This window comes from Toxotes jaculatrix, chromosome 24 (genome assembly GCF_017976425.1).
Source record: "Toxotes jaculatrix isolate fToxJac2 chromosome 24, fToxJac2.pri, whole genome shotgun sequence".
Classification (NCBI taxonomy): domain Eukaryota; kingdom Metazoa; phylum Chordata; class Actinopteri; family Toxotidae; genus Toxotes; species Toxotes jaculatrix.
Window position 1 is genome coordinate 2,875,135 of NC_054417.1, and position 20,563 is coordinate 2,895,697.

At 43.6% G+C, this 20,563-nt stretch overlaps 1 protein-coding gene across 3 annotated transcripts; it reads left to right on the forward strand.

Annotated features, from left to right (window-relative positions):
- The first annotated feature begins 736 nt into the window (after positions 1-736).
- LOC121177885 (radixin-like) lies at positions 737-19,594 on the forward strand. Of its 3 annotated transcripts, XM_041032303.1 has the most exons (15): positions 737-956; positions 2,921-3,014; positions 9,855-9,938; positions 10,398-10,493; positions 11,079-11,201; positions 11,351-11,502; positions 11,707-11,790; positions 12,132-12,278; positions 13,860-13,956; positions 14,048-14,211; positions 14,627-14,757; positions 15,030-15,190; positions 15,345-15,437; positions 15,522-15,758; positions 16,897-19,594. In XM_041032303.1, exons 2-15 carry the CDS (start codon positions 3,003-3,005, stop codon positions 17,059-17,061), a joined length of 1,746 nt encoding a protein of 581 aa, XP_040888237.1. In that variant the 5' UTR covers positions 737-956; positions 2,921-3,002; the 3' UTR covers positions 17,062-19,594. The 3 variants fall into 3 exon arrangements, with proteins under 3 accessions (XP_040888237.1, XP_040888235.1, XP_040888236.1); XM_041032301.1 differs by having other exon boundaries at positions 15,345-15,758; XM_041032302.1 differs by lacking the exon at positions 737-956 and adding an exon at positions 1,059-1,184 and having other exon boundaries at positions 15,345-15,758.
- The last annotated feature ends 969 nt before the right edge of the window (positions 19,595-20,563 follow it).

The following is a 20,563-nucleotide window of genomic DNA, read 5'->3' on the forward strand; positions in this document are numbered from 1 at the left end:
CATTTAACCATCACATCAATAACTGAGGTCGGCGTGTTATCATCTTCAGGAGGAATCTAATGGTTGGTTCATTACAGTGCCTGCCGACAGAGCTGTGCTGCCACCGTGCGTCCTATCAGGAAACTACACCAAAAAAGTCAGTAGCCCATGACAGCATTGTTTTAAGCGGCAGTATCTATTTCCTACTGTGGGCTGGATGCACCACATAATACAACACACTCTTGCCAAATGAAATAGATCCATTAACTCTCTTTATCACAAATGAGCAACTATCAGAAAGCCCTTTAAAGAGGGGCCACCATGACATCTGGTGGTAGAAGAAGTACAAAAAAATGAGTCATGAAGCTCCACACCACCCCGCTGTACTATATGTCAGATGAGCTGAAACATTTATTGAAATAATTATACAGGAGATATAAATATAAAATAGACCACAATCATTCTGGATTTACAAAAAAATACACATACATGTTTTTACAGTGCTTCTGATATCTACCCATTACTGGATAGTTTTACAGGAAGGTGAAATAAAAAAAACATTGGGACCACAGTATGGTATAAGACTTAAGATAACATGCACATCCATTTTCAATGATATATTTAAAGTGACAGACAAAAGAGCAGTCGTGGTGCTGTGGTTGTGGTACTGTCAGACGTAGGACTACAAAAGACTACAATTTATCCCCTTTCGCATCCAAAAGGCTTTTATTTTGAAAGCGGAGACCGGAAGTCGTAGAGTTGTCTTCCGGTTGGATCTACAGCGGCGCCCCAAATCGCCTTATGGTTGTTTAGACTTCCAACGGGCTTTTTTTTTCCAATGTCTGTGGAAATTTGACTCATCAAAGCACGAAGAGACAGCGATCGGGAACCACGGCAGATTTTCCATCGTGGATCTTTTGTCAGATCTGAGGACACCGGGCTTTCACCGCAATTTGAAGACACACTTCGTCCCCCCGGTGAGTTGCCTCTCCCTAAAAGATGAGCGTCTCCTCAAGTTTGATGCAATAGCGGATATCCTCGTGTTCGAGCGATTTTCATTTACACGACACGATATTAAACGCTGACTTGCACGAAGTTGTGCCAGTAAAACGCACCGTGGTGCCTCTTAAACGCGATCTTGAGTTTCATGTGTTTGTTTTCTCTGGTGGCTCTTTCGTTTGTTTTTTGTTTGTTGGTGAAATGTGGTGAGTTGATGATGGCCAACGCGATGGACGTGCTTTAAAACTTCACATGCAGGAGCGAGGCGAGCATAACGGCCCACTGTGTTGAAATGATCAGCTGTTCAACGGGCCACCTTTATTTTATTTATTTTTTTACTTTACGACAGGAGATCGTGTAACGGCTAACGCTGTGTTACTCATTAAAAATAATTTAAAAAACCTTTTTTGACACGTCAGACACTTTTATTTTGGTGTTTTCCGTCGTGTCGGGCCGCTTTAGCTAACACTTTGTCAAAAGAGTTGTGGTTGTTTAACCGATGTGACTGAATAGTGGTTAAATTGCATCGTAACGGAAACCGAGTCTCGGCGGGTAAAGAGGAGAGCTAAATGCTGGCGATCTACAAGTGGGCATGTCCTCATCTGTTGTATGAGCCGCTACGGCTCAAATCCAGCCTCGGTTTTCTTACATGTTTTGAACATAACTGTCATTTCTGTCACACGTTTACTCTGCGAGGCCACAGTTATTGATTGTTTTATTTACGCCTTGTGATGATTGCTGTGTTGTTGTGATGGATGCACTTCTTTCAGCTACTAAAACGGAGTACAGTCCTTTGATTTGTCTGTTTGTCCTTTGTTTTGGATCCCGGTATTTACTATTTACTGTTAATTTGAAAATATAGCAGGTCGGATTAATGTAGTTGCCTGTTTGCCGCTACAGGATTGCACAAGAGACAACAGCATGCCTCTTAAATACCTCAGTACTGCCAAGAACTCAGGAGTGCCAAATGTAGTGACAGAAATTTAAGCTATGAGCAGGACAGCTGGCTCTACAACCAGCAGTATTATATGTTTATAGGTATGTATAAATATAAGTGTAAAGAATGTTTGGACTAAAGTTATTAAACCTCACTGGCAATGGGAAATGATGCCTCTCTGCTCAAGCAAGTTATGGCGTGTTATTGTTGGCAGGGAATACAATAATCACAGTCCAAGGCAGTAAGAATCAATATAATCAATAAGAGGAAACTGATTTCATTTAGTTTTCTTGCTTCCTCCATTTGAGTGAGCCTTGGTTCAGGGCCGTGTCACGTTTTGACACCGTTAGGTGTGGCTGGAAACCACAAAGAAAGTTACTGAACACTTTTTTTTTTTTCAGCCGCCCCAGTGTAAGTAATGGGTCAAATGAAAGGTGAGCAAGCACTGATGAGATGCAGCGTTGCAAGAGAACTTGTAGCTCAGATATCCAGTGCTACTATCAGACTGATTTTTTATTTTGATAAGGTATTACTGATGGTGACTACAGTTTCCGTAATGCACTGACTGTCTTTCAGTTCTCTCTTCCATAGTAATTATGTTTAAACTTGTTTTCCACATACACTCTTGCAATAGTTACCTTATGTGCACTCCAGCAAAGTGGTAACGCTTGTTGAGACTGAATGTTAAACCACTTCTCTGTGCCTCTGGCTGTTTGGGGTTTCTGTGACTTGTAGTCGTTAACAGATTTAGGAATGAGATTCATTTCATTTTTGTGTTTTCTTCTTTTGGTTCTTGGGAGAACTTCTTATTTTCTTTAACCTGAAACTATGTTCTGTCATTTTCTGGTTTATTCGTTATTAAAAAACGAATGTACAGTTTCTTGTCAGATCACAGGGAATAATAAAAACACCAGCAAGTAATATTGTACTCAGGCTGCAGCTCGTATTGTTTCACCCATGTATACTGTGTGCCTAATGGAAAAAAATTGTCTGTTTCACTTTCAGGCCCTGTGATACAAGCGTTGTTGCCGTCCTGTGACGAATTTATCCTTTCAGCTGTCGGGTGTAAGGAGGAGAGGAAGCAAAGATGCCGAAACCGGTAAGAGGCTGAAAGCTAGACAAGAGTTGGCATACAGATGTCAGCTGTGTTTTACAGAGATATACAGAAATGCACTGCTAAGGGGAAGAAGTCAGGAAAAAATACTTGAGTTAGGCACTTTCCTTTCCAATTAATTCAGATTGTTTGATGGAAAAAAAATAAAGTTGTAGCGTTAGAATTATTAAGCTGTAACTCGTGTCGTTCAGGATATATGATATGAATCAGAAACATGAAAGTTGCTTGTTTGTTCCTGTTTACTGTGCTTGTATAAAATGACTCTGTGCTCTGTAGTTGTCATAGCAGTCGACATGCGCTGCTGCCCAAAGCTACATTTAAGCATTCTGGGAAGTGGCAGTTTCATCCCCATGGCTGCTCCCACTCCTCATACTCCTCTTCCAAGTAAACAACAGCCAGAGTGTGAAGAGTACTGCCTGGCCCACAGGCCTTGCAACTGCAACACTGCTGCCATTGTTGCTTAAAGGGTGGAGAGAATGCCAGTCCTGGGATGTGAACAGCGCCAAAACAAAACCAATTTGATGCAGCCCCTCCATGGCTGTCTGATTCCCACTGTTGTCAAGCTGCTTCTTCATCGTAAACAGACTCGGGAAGAGGTCTGGGGATATTGCAGTGTTGCGCACTTAGTTTTCACTTTACAGTAAGAGATTTTCACAGTGTTGTGTAGCCCACATGCCAGTGTGCAAACACAGTATGGCACAGCTGTTCTGAGCATGTGGCATTCTTAGTTGACCGGCTTTGTTTTACTTTTTGAATTTGAAACCAGGCTTACATTACATTAGATTAGAGTTGGAAAGATTTCAGGGTCAAGTTGCTAAAGCTTGCATCAGAAACTTTCCTAAGAACCGGCAACAACAGGCTTCAGGCTATGCGACAAATGAAGCACATCCCCTGTCTAGCTCTTTACATGGTGGGTGTTTGTGTGTGTGTGTCCGTGGGTGGGGGGTTTGGGAAGCTACAGCAGAGGAACAGCTAGGCACTGATGTCATCCTCCACTTCCCCCTCTTGTCCCCTGAGTCACCAGGGCCCTATCCTAAAAACAGCTCCTAGGACAGTGGAGTGCTGGTCAGTCTGCTGAGAGTGACGTCTCTGTCACAGACAATAACGGACAGAGAAAGTACAGCTTGTCGCAGGGAGGCACTGACATAATAAACAGAGGAAGCAAAAGCAGGGCCCATCAGACATGACCTTCCCTGGGACTGGTGCCAGACCTCGAAAGTTTTGGAATAGGCCTCTTGTGTCTCAGTGTCGGCATTCATCCGACACAAAGACAGTCGCAAGTTTGAGTAACAAAAGAGTTTGTGGAGGTAGCAGGGAGGCTGCTGAATTTGTTTTTCAGTAGCGCTTTTGCAGTAACAAATTCAGCTTTACAGAATTTCAAAGTCTTTCCTAAAACTCAGGAACACTCGTTGCCAGGTAAACGTTTGAAGTCAACCGTGTGCACTTCCTGTTAGGTTCAGTTTGAAGAAAAAGCTGTCGCTGTGCAAGAGGCTGGCTGGTTGAGGTTAGGGTAATGTTACAGATTAAGAGATATGTCAAAACACACACACACACACAGCTGGTATCAGCCGACTATGCCGAGATTCATCTGTGTGTTTTGCATTTAATGCATGTGAGATACCTGCAAAGCATTTGTTTTGAAATCATGTGCATTATTTTGAGCGAAACAGTGACCGAGCAAAATTTAAATACAGCTTCTTCATAACTTAACTGCACAGGTGAAGATAAAATAATTGGACTGACGCTCAAGATGCAGCACAGCAACATAACTGTGTCTATAGATAAACAGGCCATTCAGCAGCTGAATTCTACAGCGACTTGTAAAGAAAACCATCCAGACTCTTTGACAATAGACCATGGTGTTAGTGGTGTTAAGGATGTGAGCACAAGCATATGGTCAATAGTGCGTTTTGTGCAGGGCCTTTCATAGTGAGACCAGCCACTGAAAACCAATAAAACCAGTGTCCTGGAAGGTACTTTATTACCGTTGCACATTGCTGACCGTGCTGCGTCTGTGTGACTGGAAAGTCTGGAAGTGTCCTTCACTTACTGTTGTACCGAGGCTGCAGCTGTGCTGATTGGTCAACACGTGAGTGATATTTTTTTTTTTAAATGATTGATTGATTGGTCATGAATTAGATGGTAGCATCCTTACTTGAGGGCATCATCGGCATCAGTGTGCATAAAGAGTGAAGTATAAAACAGGGATTCTGTGAACATGTTATCTTGTTAAACAGATAATATGGTGTTCCTCTATCTCTTGATATCATATCCCACACCCACTTGACCCCACCCCTTCTGTTTGGTGCACTCTTTGGGCCGGGGGCAGGGGAATTATGAGGTGAGAGCACCCCACAGGAAGAGGGCCCTCGCTGGCTTCCTAGCTTGTGGCTGTTTTCCTGTTTGCTGGAGAGGGGCCCTGCTGTGTATATCGGGGGCCCGGTCTGTGTCAACATCCTGTCAGTGTGGAAGCACAGACGCAAGGTGAAGAGAGAGGATTATCACCAGGATGACCAGCGGACTGTCAGGGAGAGGAGGAGTCTGAAAGATGAGCACATAAAGTTTAGGAATAATGGGAAATGAAGAAAGGGAGGAAGGAATTTTTTTTGTAGTGCTCAGGAGATACTAAGCAAAAGTTTTAAGAGGTAGGAAAACACTAAGGGTTATGGGAGGAGTTGGAGCGTTGGTGCCGGGCAACATTCAAACTCTTGTTTGCCAGCTGTGTTTGACCCTTCACCTCATTTACAATACAAAAGCCATGTCCATAATCAAGTTGGGTAAGTAGGACCCTCCTCTTCCCTTTTATTATCCCTGGAGTGTATCTTGTAAAATCACTGGAAGCTTTTCGGATCCTGTCTGTACAACAGTCATCTGGGCACGGATAAGCACATTTTTTCCCACACACACCGCGTTCACCTTCCCTTTCCCCCAAAGAATGAGCGTTTGTGTTTGTAGGTAGTGGTGATTCCTCCTCCGCTCTCACTCCCCCCTTCCATTCTTCCCTCCCTCAGAGGCCTGCCTCACCCTGCAGGGGGGTTAATCAGAAGGACAGACAGCTGCTCAGAGCCCAGCAGGCCAGATTAGCAGCTCTACTGATTGAAGTGTGTGTGTGCGTCTCTCTTAAGGCCTCTCTGAGCAAAGCTCCTCTAAACAGCTTACAGTAACTAAACAGCTGCACATTTAACAAGGGGCCTGTCTGAGTGAGAACTCATCTTCGCAGTTGAAATGGAGAGGGGGATTTAGTGACACGTCAAAGGGGCATTTAGACTGCAAAGTAAAGAAAAATGGAAATGATACAGCCCCCGGCCTGGTGAGAAGGGAGAGCAAAGTGAAGAATTATCTGGGAGTTTGGAGCACTCCCAGATAATAGTCCCCACTGTCATGTTTGAGGCTCGACGTCTCTGTACGCTTTAAAAAAACAAGCAAACCCGTCAACACATAAAGGTTTTGCTCCTCCTTGTCTTCACTTCTCCTTTGCTTGCCGCTTGGCCTCAGTGTCATATGTCAGATGGACATGGAGTTGCCCACAGTGTCCACCAGATGCAGCTGTGTGGCATTTCTGCTGTGTTGTGGCTGATGGCGAGTATACCCAGAATGCCAGCGTCCACTGGATGTGTGAGCGGACTGAGGCGCAAAGCTGCGCTATCCATTCACGTGAAGCTCGCCTCTGAAGCATGAAATGCACTTGCATTTGAGTTGTTACTGGCTTTGTCTTAACACACATACAGCAGAATTAGTATGTGGAGACTGCTCTGGGAACTGGTACGTGACACAGCCGCATCAGACGGATACCCAGTGTCCTACTCGCTTCTGGGTTCTTTCAGGAACTTTGAAGGCATGTTAGTTCAAATCACCGCTCGCGAGCTGCCTTATACGGCAGGGCAGCATTATGCAAACACACCTGAAGTACACATGCTTTGACCTGCAAAGGAACTTGTGAAATACGGTTTAGTTAAACCAGACGAACTGTGTCATATAAGGACAGGCTTGCAGAAGTCGCTCCTTTGGGACTTCTCAGTTGTCGGTGTGTGTGTGATTAGCTGTGTCAGTGCCTCGGCATGTTGTTGTCCCTCTTCTCCTCCCCCTGTCTCTGCAGGAGAGAGGATTAACTGACCGTCTGGTCCATACAGGATTCCGCCGCTCTCCGCTCTGTGGGTTGGCTATGTTTTGGCAGAGACGCATACACACATGTAGCACAAAGACCGGCTCTTTCACAGCTGATTGCTGATGGCAGGCAGGCCCCACACAAACACAGACGAAGAGGCATTCAAGGCCGGTCACTTGGAAACCCCAGCTCAGCACTACACTCTCCATAACTACCCCTTTCTCACAAAGTCAGTGAGGCAGCTACTCTTGAAACCAACACAAAGTCTTAATTCATCTGTCAGCGAACCATGAACAGAAGATCTTATCACTTGGATTAAGTGCAAGTCCGTTTGCTGAATTTAAGGGTCACCGAGGACAAAACTCTGTGGGTTACGCTGTGATCGTCCACTCCACCTTTCTGGTGACGGACATTCTGCTTGTCCAGCACTGTTCGTGTTTGCAAAAATGGTGGCACATTTGCATTTTGCACTGAATATTTCTTTCACATTTGTCTGTTGTGGTTTGGAACTGGATTAATACTATTCCATAATCTGTTGTTTGTATTAAAGTACCTCCATCTGAGCAAAACTAATTAGAGTTAGCAGTAGCTCCAGTTCAACTATGTTACAATAGCCGTAGCATCCTCATTGAAGTGATGTTGACGGTGCTGTGTTGTAATAAGCCGCTAATGTTATTGTGTGTGATTGGTGTTGAGAGCTCAGAGAGCTACGTGTGGACTCACATTCATAAAGCATCTCAGAGTCAGTCCCAAGAACTGGTCTGGGACTAAAACCTCACCGCTGGCCTTGAGTTCTTCATGAAGCTTTGTGCAAACACGCAGCGAGTAGCAGATATCAGCTGAGAGCGAGTAACATTACTGTACTGTTATGGTGTGCAGCAAACACATTTCAAAGATCACAGTTAGTTAGGAACCACTTGTTTTTAGTCCCTCTGCAGTTCAGCACCTCACTGAATGTGTGTGCGTGTCTTTCCTGTTATTTACCTGTTACTCTGATTTCACCTCAGTTTCACGGAAAGTCGTCCTTTAGCGAAACCATTCATTTTTCCGCCCCTGCAGAAAACTGGCATGGATACGAGCGTGGGTTGATTTCCCAGACACGGATTAAAGCCTCCGTCTTGATGTTGACTAAAAAAAGTGCCTCCCTGTGTGGAATCTTCATTGAAGGACACATTGGCAGCGAGCATGCCAGAGAGACTTGGTCTCAAAGAGCACAAAATATTTATTGTAATGCAGAAACGGAGGCAATTGAAAACTGACCCTGACTGAAGGCAAAATACAATCACTTGGTCACTTAAGATGTAATCTTCTGCCGGGAAGCTGCCCAAAATAAAGCTCTGCCTTAAGCAGGTTAGATCATGAAAATGTGGGATAAAATTTAGTCCCTTTATAAAATAATGTTATATAAATGGGCCGTTGCATATTTCAGGAATGGCGTCGTAGGCCATGCAGGAATGTTCATGTCTATAGTGTGGAGAAAGTGCTGCAGCTTTTCATGGGTAATTAATGAGAGGAGACAGAGGCAGATACATTGTGGTCTGAGCTCCATGTGGCACGGGGGGGAGTCCAGCTATGTGCTGTATAGACACAAGTTTCATGGATTATTCATTGCATAGAGAAATGGAGAGGGATGAAGGCCGGAGAGAGAGAGGGCGAAGAAATAAGAGGGTTAGAGAGAGAACTGCAAAGTAAGCGTTCCTGAGGTTTTGTGTATAATTGGAAAAGGAAGGTTCATTGCCTCAGTTTCTTTTCTTTGTGTCCCTTTTCTTTTCCCTCCTTTTCTGTATGATTGGCTCATCTACAGTAACCTCACAGTAACTTAATCTCAAAAGGAGTACACCCTATATCATCTCTCTTACTTCCTGTTGCGCTCTATCTGCCCCGCGCATTTTTTTTTTCACTCTTCCTGCGCTCTTGCCAAACCCTGTATTTTTGCACCCTGCCTCTCAGTTTGCTTCTCGTCTTCCTCTGCACCACGCACGCTCCCCGTCTGTGTCTCATCTCGTGCTGTTAACCACCGCCGAGGCGGCATATAGCTCAGTGTGTGTGTGTGTGTGTGTAGGTGTGGGAGGAAGGATGTGAGATGCTTTGGAGGTCAGCCTCGCTTTGTTCTGTGCCGTCAGCTGCTGCTAGGCCTACTGCCAGCGCTGCTTACCAGTGACTGGGTTTTATCCTCTTCTCCACCCAAACAGAGGTCTTTGAGTAGCAGGCTGCCGTGAAAGGTGGGGCTTGCTCTCTGGCAGTGTAGGATGGAAAGAGAAAGTTAGAGACAGAAATTAATTCATCTGCTGCCGCTTCCTCATTTTCTGTTCCTGCCTGCAAACATGTTCAGGTCCAGCAAAGTGTTTAAATGCATATATATTTATGTTAGGTCCTTTAAATAGTTGGCCACAGAAAGCTATATGTGACGTTTAATCGAGATTAAAAAGGGTAATAAGCTCAGTGCTCAGGTTGGCATCACATTATTGCAGTGTGCCAGTAATTATCCCAAGTATTTTCAGCCGTTCCGCTTATCCAGAAGTTGACTTATTGACCTTTATAATAATCACTTTAAACAAAGCAATGTGCGGTTCAAGAAAACTTGGTTTCTTGACAGCAGAAAAGGATATTGGGATTTTTGTAACAACAACAACAGACAGGTGTCAGTGCTGTGTCTGATATCTCAGTGCCTGTATTAATGTGCCAAACAAAGTAAAATCTTTGTTGTGTTTGTTTCCCAGATCAACGTCCGTGTCACCACCATGGATGCAGAGCTGGAATTTGCCATCCAGCCTAATACCACAGGAAAACAGCTCTTCGACCAGGTGAGCACGAGTGACCTAACCCCAAATGTTGACTGGTTACCTCTTTATAAAAATCCATGTCACTGTGTCATCGTAGGGCAGAGAACTTTTACCTACCGGAAGACACTCGTGGTGAAGCACATCGTTTTCACACACAAAGCATTTTCAGATTTAGCTGGCTCAGTGAAGACGGAGTCTGAATCTCCATTTCCTCTCAGTACTGTTCGTCAGAAGCACTCTGTGTTCTCAGGCAGCTTACCTCCATCTCATCCTACATCCATTAACTTATTTGTGCTCACACTGTGACACAGGCTGTAAAAAAGAAGTGTTTGCTCTGCTACTGTACTGCAATTTTCAGGACAAGTGACCTTGGCCTACATGGTCAACGGACGAATAAAGCCAAATCTGCCATAAAGATGTGTTTTAAATGGTGCTTGTAGCAGCTGTAGGAATTCAGATCTCGTTTTGTTTTGTTCTCAGGTGGTGAAGACAGTGGGCCTGAGGGAAGTCTGGTTCTTTGGCCTACAGTATGTGGACAGTAAAGGCTATATCACCTGGCTCAAACTCAATAAGAAGGTGAGTTTTACTTTAATAATTTCCTTTGCCATAATCATCAAAACACACGTCTTGTAGCTGCTTTCATTTTAACACTTGTACTTTTATGGTCTCCTTCATTTTACCAACTCTGTGCCTCCTTCTCTGTTCAAGTCTTTGCTTTCGTTGACACTTTATCTGTTTGTCTTTTATCCAGCGTCAGTGTCTGTTGTTTGTCTGGGATTTGCCTGGAAGTTCTGCTGTGGTTCGGTGCCTCAGATGTGATCTTTTGACAGGCTTCCTCCCTCGCTCAGGCCAGCCTACCCTGCAGCCTGAACCCCCACTATTACAGCGTGTCTGTTTCTATGTCTCTGAGCATGCGTGACAGAAAATTCCCCTCAAACTGTGTGTGTGAAGAGACAGACAGAGGGACTGCAGAAAAAAAGCGATGAAAAATTCCCCTTACTCTGAAGTGCTGTGAAATCAGTGTGTGTTGGTCACAGATGTGTGTTCGTGCGTGTGAGAGTGCCAGCTGTGCACAAACGTACAATCCAGCCCATTAACATGTGTCCCCAGACGTGACCTGCTGATTAATAGGAAAAAGACTGATGATACTTTATTTTTCAGGTGACCCAGCAGGATGTGAAGAAAGAGAACCCTCTGCAGTTTAAGTTCAGAGCCAAATTCTTCCCCGAGGATGTCTCAGAGGAGCTAATCCAGGAGATCACCCAGAGACTCTTCTTCCTCCAGGTATCAGGCCACTACCTAAAATGAAAATGAAAGGTGGATGCACTGGCCCACACTGTCATTATTGACCTTCCATGGACACATCTTCTGATAATCACTTGGTGAATAAGTGATGAATGCGCTGAATAAGTCCTTTACTCCTGTTCTGCCAGGTGAAGGAGGCCATCCTGAACGATGAGAACTACTGTCCCCCAGAGACAGCTGTGTTACTGGCGTCATACTCAGTCCAGGCCAAGTATGGAGACTACAACAAAGATGTCCACAAGCCTGGCTACCTTACCCATGACAGACTGCTGCCTCAGAGGTACGCGCACAAAAGATGTTGAGCGAACCGCTGCCTGCTGTGGGAGGTGTCCCTTCAGTTTTCAGGCACCAGATCTCTCAAAACCTGGAATGTGTCTCGCTCTCTGTCAGAATCTTCAATGATTTCCTCCAGAGGAAACAATTCTGTGGCGATCCACATTCCTTCAGGTGAAAGTCATTTCATTGTGTGTGTGTTTGTGTGCAGAGTCCTGGAGCAGCACAAGCTGACCAAGGAGCAGTGGGAGGACAGGATACAGACTTGGCATGAAGAACATAGAGGAATGCTCAGGTGTGTGCCAAACTTTCCTTATCGCATTCTCCACTTGAAACCTCTCGACAGAGGCAAAGAATCGTCTTATCTGTGAGCGTACGTGGTTTGGACGTGTTATGTCACGTTAGGACGAGGAAGTATGTCATCGTCTGTGCAGTTGCTGAACGATGCCAAAAGTTTCCTTAGTCGATCTGAAAGCGTTGACCTGCCTTAATTTGGAATGTGTAATTTGATGGTATGATACTGCGCTCATTTGATTTAAAAATCCACGTTTACACAGATTTTCTCTCCTACATGTTAATGTTTCTATATAATGTATATTATTGAAAAGTCTTCCTCCTGCGTTTCTTATTCTTCAGAGAGGACTCGATGATGGAGTATCTAAAAATCGCCCAGGATCTGGAGATGTACGGCGTCAACTACTTTGAGATCAAAAACAAGAAGGGCACACAGCTGTGGCTGGGTGTGGACGCCCTAGGCCTCAACATCTACGAACACGAAGACAAGTAAGGCACGCACACACACACACACACACACTCACACTCAAACAAACAGAGATGTTGGGTTTATTTATAAAATAAGTGATGTATCATTTAGGGGAAAAATAATGTCAGACTAACAGAGAAGACTGTGTGGAGCTAGCATCAAGGATGAGACATTTTAAGATGCGTTTTTTGTTTTGAGGATTAAAATCTCTTGTTTGATATAAACTAAAATGAAGGTAGTGTTTGATGTCCCAAAATGGAGGTGCTGTGTTTAAGTAGGGATCCCATGAGAGACGGATGCTTTCTTGAATGGGGCTTAGAGCTGTGGTTTGCAGCTGATTACCAAACAGCAGCTGACTGAAGGACAGGCGAGTGGTTGGATGATACAGCATGTCACAATCAGAGCCGCTGATGTGTGTCAACACATGTTGTCCTAACCATGTCTGTTACACCTGCTGTTATACAAGATTAAAACCAAAGCCTCATGTGTTGTTCAACATGAAAGAAAGACTAGATTAGATGGTTTTGTCTCACAGAGTGAGGGTGGGTGGTCATGCAATGCTTCTTCCCGCTTGTTTCTCTCTGTGTCATGATCTTTTAGGATTGATTTTCATCTGATTGTAGCATTTAATATATTTTTATTTCAATTACATAAATATATATATATATATGCCATCCAAACCAGTTGGCAGTTGATTCAAATACCGAAAAGACAGGGGTAATTATGTGTGTTCTGTGCAGTCTCTTGTCTTGACCACAGAGCACATACTGTGACTCTCAGAGCAGTTATTCTTCATTTGTAAGACCCATGAAAGCAACTGAAACTCTGTACCTGAATATGGATTCATTTGCCCCAAAATATGTTTATTTAGTGTCCACAGAGCTGGTCCAGCAGGATCCATTGTTAGTTATGGTGACACTGTTTCAAAATTGCAAGCAAATCTTTTGCACTTCCACAATTTCCTTTTTATTTGATATCAACATATTGCATAAAGTGGCTGGGCTAGCTCTGATATCTTCTCACTCTGTGAGGGACTCACCATGCATGGTGTCCAACAAGGTTAGAGGAAGATATTTTTAGAAGTGAAAAATGAGGGAGAGGTGGAGAAAGGAAGGCTGTGCCTGTCCATTGTAGGAGAGTCTTTCCTGGTCAGAGATTTTTTTCCCTTTGTGGAAGAAAAGATAGATTTAATCACAACTCGTGTAGCATTTCCTCTCACTGACTCTCTGCTCTGCCCTTCCTGTCTGTTATCTTGGGTCATCACTACTGCTATCCGTCCCTTGTCCAGGTGACGAGAGACACGAGAATAGTTTGTCTCTCTATAGGCAGCAGCTTCTTCATTATTATTATTATCATCATCCATTTTCTTCTCCTTTCTGTCTCTCTGTTCCTTGAACACCAAAGATGCTGTCCAGTCTCATCCTTTCACGTAAGGTAGACTATCTTATGTGAAAGGATGAGACTTTAATTCAAGACACCATCTGCTGGCTGAAATGTATAAAACATGCTACAGCTAACCGTGTAACATCCTGTACTGTAAGTCCTCATGTGAGTGGGATACAAATTTAAGTGTTAACCACAGAGTGATATTTTTATTTCAGGTTGACACCAAAGATCGGCTTCCCCTGGAGTGAGATTCGAAATATATCTTTCAATGACAAGAAGTTCGTCATCAAACCTATCGACAAGAAAGCACCTGTGAGTGTGAAACACAGACGTCCTGCTGCACTTACAGTGAGAATGTGTCCTCCTTCACATTAAAGGATATTTTTGCTGCCTCTCTTTCTAGGACTTTGTGTTTTATGCCCCACGGCTGCGCATCAACAAGCGTATCCTGGCGTTGTGTATGGGTAACCACGAGTTGTACATGAGGAGGAGAAAGCCTGACACTATTGAGGTGCAGCAGATGAAGGCTCAGGCCCGGGAGGAGAAGCACCACAAACAGATGGAGAGGTACGACAGAGGAACACTAACAAACACATGAACATTTAAATATATATAATAAAAAGCCCTGAGGTAAAGAAAAAGTTTAATTGTAAAACTTCACTATATTAAATTAAATGGATATCAAGGCTCATCAGACTGTGCTTTACTTTGATGTAGCATCTGTTCACTATATGTGGCTGCTTTTAAAAAAGAAGTGATGATGGTAGAGTTTGTCCACTGGAGGGCAGTCTCGCCTCTTTAACACATCTGCCTGGTAGTTTGATGTAGGTGCTGCAGCCTCAGCTCATCTTTGTTCAGCTTAGGATATGATGGCCGGTGTGTTGTGTTTCTCTGTATTTGTTGCTATCATATAGTAAAACTTGTGTATCTTACTCAAAAAATGCTGAAGCGTTCTGAAATATGAAACTGCAAAACTTTTCAGGGCCCAGCTGGAGAATGAGAAAAAGAAGCGAGAGCACGCAGAGAAAGAGAAGGAAAGGATAGAGCGCGAGAAAGAAGAGCTCATGGAGAGGCTAAGGCAGATTGAAGAGCAGACGATGAGAGCTCAGAAAGGTACCTGTTATCCATCCATCTGTCCACTTATTTCCACTGCCCCCCTCTTCCCTTCTCCTGTCTTTCAAATTAGATTGCTTCTCTTACTTGGGCTGTAAGTTAAGGCCAGTTATGTCTAATAATCATGCCTGTATAACCAGAGTGATCTGGGAAGTTGATGAAAGACATTTCTCTTTGATTCCTCCTTAAATTCCTCCTTGTTTGAATTTGAAACGTGTAGAAAGTTAAGTAGAAGTGATGTGTAATGCGTTTGTGTGTCTGGTTTTACACAGAGCTGGAAGAACAGACTCGCCGGGCAATGGAGCTGGAGCAGGAGAGAAAGAGAGCGAGGGAGGAGGCGGAGAGGCTGGAGAGAGAGAGGCAAATGGCTGAGGAGGCCAAGGCAGAGCTGGCTAAACAGGCCGAAGACCAGCAGAAGAACCAGGAGCAACTGGTGTGTGTGTGTGTGTGTTTGTTTGACTGATGGTGTGAACAGTCCCAGCCTGTGTATATCTGTGTATATATAATATAAAGTACATTCCATATTTTTTTAAGGTCCTTGAGTGTGTGAATGTACGTGTAACAGCAGGATCTCTGTTTCATCGCAGGCTGCAGAGCTGGCTGAGTTCACAGCTAAGATCACTCTCCTGGAAGACGCCAAGAAGAAGAAGGAAGATGAGGCCACAGAATGGCAGCACAAGGTACGGCATAGACGAGCATGTGCTTCATACTATGGCGTATGTGTCTTTGTCTTACATTGTCCGTTTGCATGTCCCCTCCTGCAGGCTCTGTCAGCCCAGGAGGACTTGGAGAAGACCAAGGAGGAGCTGAAGACCGCCATGACAGTGGTGCCGGCACCTCCGGGCGGCCACGCTGAGAGCGAGCACGATGAGCAGGATGAGAACCACGCAGAGGCCAGCGCCGAGCTGTCCAACGAGGGCGTCAGCCAGCTAGACCTCCGCAGCGAAGAGGCGCGCATCACTGAAGCCCAAAAGAATGAGAGGGTCAAGCAACAGCTGCAGGTAAGAGCGAGGGGGGAAGCCTGTGGAGAAGGTCTGGAAAATGGTGGCCTGGGGCCAAACCAACCTCCCAGTGAAATCTGAAATTTTCAGTGGAAGGGCTGCATCAAAAATCTAAAGTTCTTTGACACAATGACGATGACTTTGGGAGGTAACCTTTCCCAATGTGAAATGAATTTACACACAATATAAAGGTCATGAAAATGACATGAATATACCATTTAATCAAACCTCCCTGTGGAGAATGAGTCAAAACATTCCCAGATGAATAAAAACATGTCGCTTTAATCTAAACTAAAAAAAAAAAAGATTTCATTAGTTTTAACCAAAAGAGGTTTGCGTCCCACACACACAAATAACAATGAGATTATATTATTTTCTAACAGCAGTTTTGTTGCAAAGAAGAAACACGGGCCAAGCAATGGCACATAAGGGTAAGATAAGGCATACCTCTCTGTCCATTCTTCTTTAAACTCCGGCTGTTACCAGGAGTAGATGTGCTGGCTTAGACTGTGGCCTGGCTTTAAAGCAGACCTACTGACAATTAACTGATCAAACCGATGATATCTAATCACCTCATATCTTTAATAACTAAATATGTTGCAAAGGCTGTAGAGCTAAGCTGGGCTACTGTATAGGCCAGGACTTGTACCGAAGCTATGGCAAGAAGAATTCAAACTCGAACCAAACTATGTTATAAATAACGAAATGACCCTAAAAAATTCTGACAAAAAGAATTTGCACACTGGCCAGTGCTGAAAAGCCATGCTGAAACTACTGGCCCTCGACCAAACCTGTGTGACAGTTTTGCAATTTTCGCAGTGCATTGGAAGGATTTATTTCTTCAGTGGACGGTGAAGACGTTTTGACCTGCAATTGTAGATAAGAGGCTTCGCGTCAATCAAATGTTTACTTTTAAAATGATTTGAGGCACGTTTTCTTTGTCCTTCTCTTTGGCACCTATGTTCTGTTTCTTGTTTTCACTTTTCTTGTCCGCTACTTCTCTGCCTCTTTGTGCCACTGTTGTTATTCCTTTTTTCCCTGTTCTGTTCTTTTCTTTGCTTCTTTTCTTTCTTGTTTTATCTTTCCTTCCTTCTCCTCTTCATCAATCTCTCGTCCTTTCTTCACTTTTATCACACAGACATTAAGTTCAGAGTTGGCCGAGGCCAGAGACGAGACCAAGAAGACACAGAACGATGTGCTACACGCCGAGAATGTGAAAGCAGGCCGAGACAAATACAAAACGCTGCGCCAGATTCGACAGGGCAACACGAAGCAGCGCATCGATGAATTTGAGTCCATGTGAGAACAGGACCTCTCTCCCCTCGGCCCGGTTTCTCTCAGGGGTACCTGTTTCTGAACTTTCCCCTCACAGCGGCTGCTCGATTTTGATGGACAACGGATGCCGCCATCCTTGTTATCCAAGTGAGTCCCCCTCGACACACCCAAGCAAGAAAGAGAGGAATTATCTTGTCAAACTTTGCCAAAGTCCAGTCCTAAAGTTTGAAGATCTCCCTGACGCGGAGCCACTGACGCACCACTTTGCACAGGGGAGAAGAGAAACTGTAAAACCAAAATGGAAGCAATTGGATTTTTTTTTTTTGTTATTTTACGCAAACATGGCCATAGAAAGCTACTTTTGTTGTTCGTTTTTTTGTTTTGCTGCACAAGTTATACGCAAAGCTTTAGTATGATTCCATGTGTTCAGTTAAAGATTATCTGTTCTCACTTTGTTTTTAAGTTCTTTTCCTCTGCTTTTGTTTGACTCGTTTTATTGATGATACCCTTAGTTTTAGTTGTCTGTCAAACACAGTGAGGTGTTTGGGAATAAATGAGGTCACCATTTTCATTCAGTGTCAAAGCGCTGCTATGTTACATCACGTCACAACATTTCACTAAATATGCTAATTCTGTTAGCATCTATAAGTCATTAGAGAGCTGAGCTGAAGTCATTTCACTCTATTTAGTCCATTCAAACTTTTGTGTTCATTTCACATTCATAGGTTTATATAAAATGACGCTGCAGTATTTTTAAAAGTTTCATTTGAGGCTGAATATCAGGAAAACTACAGGAAAAGCAATATTTTCTGACTTTGATCAAAATCCTTATTGTTGATGAAACTGAAGCTAATTGATCCTCGTGGGGGAAAGAGCCACACGACCTGCTGCACGGCGAGTTTTGAAGAACAAATGTAGCCAAGGTAACAAAGGGAAAATGTTTTCTACATGCAGGCGTGATAGGACAGCATGTAATGAGCTTGTGCCACTGATGTATTGCCCTTGAGCTTAAAAGTGTTATGAAGAAATGCTAATTGGTAGTTTCTGTAGCCGCGTGTGTGTGTGTGTATTTTCCTGTTGCATCCCAGTGTTTTATTCCCAGTCACCATAGATGGTTTTCTCTGCCTACCAGTTCACAAAGGAACCCAGGCTGTTGAATGGACAGACAGAACAGACAGATGAGTAAAGTGTCCCAGCAGTTTGTCTGTCTGTCCAAATGTATTGAGCGTTAGTGTGTTTGTGTGTGTGTGTGTGTGTGTGTGTGTGTGTGTGTGTGTGTGTGTGTGTGTGTGTGTGTGTGTGTGTGTGTGTGTGTGTGTGTGTGTGTGTGTGTGTGTGTGTGTGTGTGTGTGAATGTGTGTGAATGTGTTGTGAGTGTGTGTGAGGTGTGGAAGCTGAGGCCTGGCACCTCTCTGGCTGGGGAGCTTATGAAAACATCAGTCCTCAACCCAGGACAAATCTCTACCTCAGGAATGTTAGCAGTGGTGACTGACAGTCAAACACACAGGATGTTGTCCCCTTCCCTTTTGCAAAAAAACAAAAAACAAGGTTATGATTGTACTCTGTCGCTGTTACATCTTTGGGTGGTGCTCCTGGGCAGGCTCCATTTTGTCATAGCGTAGCTGCTTTGTAGCTGTTCGCTGGTGAAGTGAGATCTAGTTTGAGAAGAGTCATTTCTTACATTTGAAGCTAGCTTTACTCAGTGGTTCCTCCTTGGTCCTGGCCTTGCTAAGATGTTTTTGTTCTTATTCTCACTGACCCCCAGACCCTCCCTCCCCAAATATCATATTCTTGGGGGCCATGAGTTGGTGGCAAAAAGACGTCTCTTCTGTGAATTAATTATGGTCTCCAGTGTCTGCTCAAAGTTGTTCTCTCCTCTTATACAGTTTCACTTTAGAAAGACAGTTTGCAGACCTGCAGTGAATTGAAGAGATGAGTTATTAGTTGTTAATGTGAAAGGACCTAGATGTTGAGATTTATACCAGGATATAACGGAGAATAGGCCAATTTCTTCCCCTAAAATCTTATTATAAATTCTCATCCAACAAAGTGGCTTGAGCTCAGACAACAAATAGATTTTACCTTCTATGGGGTGCGTTTTTGAAATGAGAAAACTTTTTTTTATTAACAATATGATGAAAAATGTGTATGGTATTATTTGTTACGCTATGCTTGACAACTGGTGTAAGGTGACATTTTTTAATAGTGAAGAGTTTTAAAGTCAAAGCACTTGTATGGAACAGGACACTGAAGCCTGCCTTTTGTGTTTAACTTCAGTGTCTGTTGTCTGTGTTATGTTTGCCATAGCAGGTGAAAAAAAGATGAGCCTGTGCTACCAGCTCATATTTTTGTATTGTGTTCAAAGATCCTAAACCAGCAGCACGCATCGCTGTACTGGACACCTCCACTGGAGGGGAATCCCCTGTTGACATGTCCACACCCCCAAACCTTCCACAATCAGGCTGTAAGGCTTCAGTCAGGCTCCATCCGGACTCTCCTCTCTATTCCTGTCCTGACTATTTTGTTTGTTTATTGATGAATAAAGGCAATTTTTCATCCCATGTGCTTCAATTTTCTGCTCCTTTATCTGTGCATGCAGTAACTGGAGTCCATCAGCCTTTATAACAGACTGTGGTAACTTGACAACTACCCCAGTAAGTACTGAAGTACAGTACTTGAGTAAAGGAGCTGAGTGAGAGGACTGTTTGAGACCAGGTGAGCAAGAGCCACATTGTAGTCTTTCTACATTTATGCATGCACTAATTTTATACTGTGTGTGTGAGAGAGTGTTGTAGGTGTATGTGGGGTGGAGCCAGTGAAGGTGCTGCTGGTGAGGATAGAGAGTCATCCTGTGGGAGTGAGGGACACACCGTGGCTGTTGTGTGTTGTCAGGGTTCTTTGTGGTAAGTGGATTTAAAAAAAAAAAAAAAAATCAAGGGCCGTTTCAAATGGCAGAGCTGATTTGGAGGGCCAAGAGAGACCAGGTCTGTATTTTCGTATGGAGGAAATACATGTGCTGCGTTTCCTCCACAGTGTAGAGGAACCAGTGAAAGCTTTAGCTTCCAAATATTAGTTCAAATCCAGTATGCATTTAAAAAATAAAACACGGTTTTTATAGAAACAATTATATAGGATAAAGATATAGGATACAATAGGGCTTTCGCATCCCGGATCTAAACGCCATGGACTCGGCTCTGGTTTCTCGGCTCTGCTGTGGTGACGGGACGTAGGAATATAAAGAACAAAACAATGAAGATGAAGATACTTACTTCTCCTGCAGCTGTGCCATATCATTTGTTTTTCCAAAAACGAACCTCATACTAAAACACTTAACACAACGTAGATCTTTCATTCAGTGCCATAAAATATTAAATTCTTTCAATCTCCACTTATTGCTTTTTGATTTGACTTTTACAGAATATTTCACAACAGGCCTGGGTTTTTTTTTATGTTTATTAAAGTTTCAAAAGTGTTTGCTGTAAGCTGGCAGTTCTCCTTACTCAAGATCTTTCCAATGACCCAATAGATTA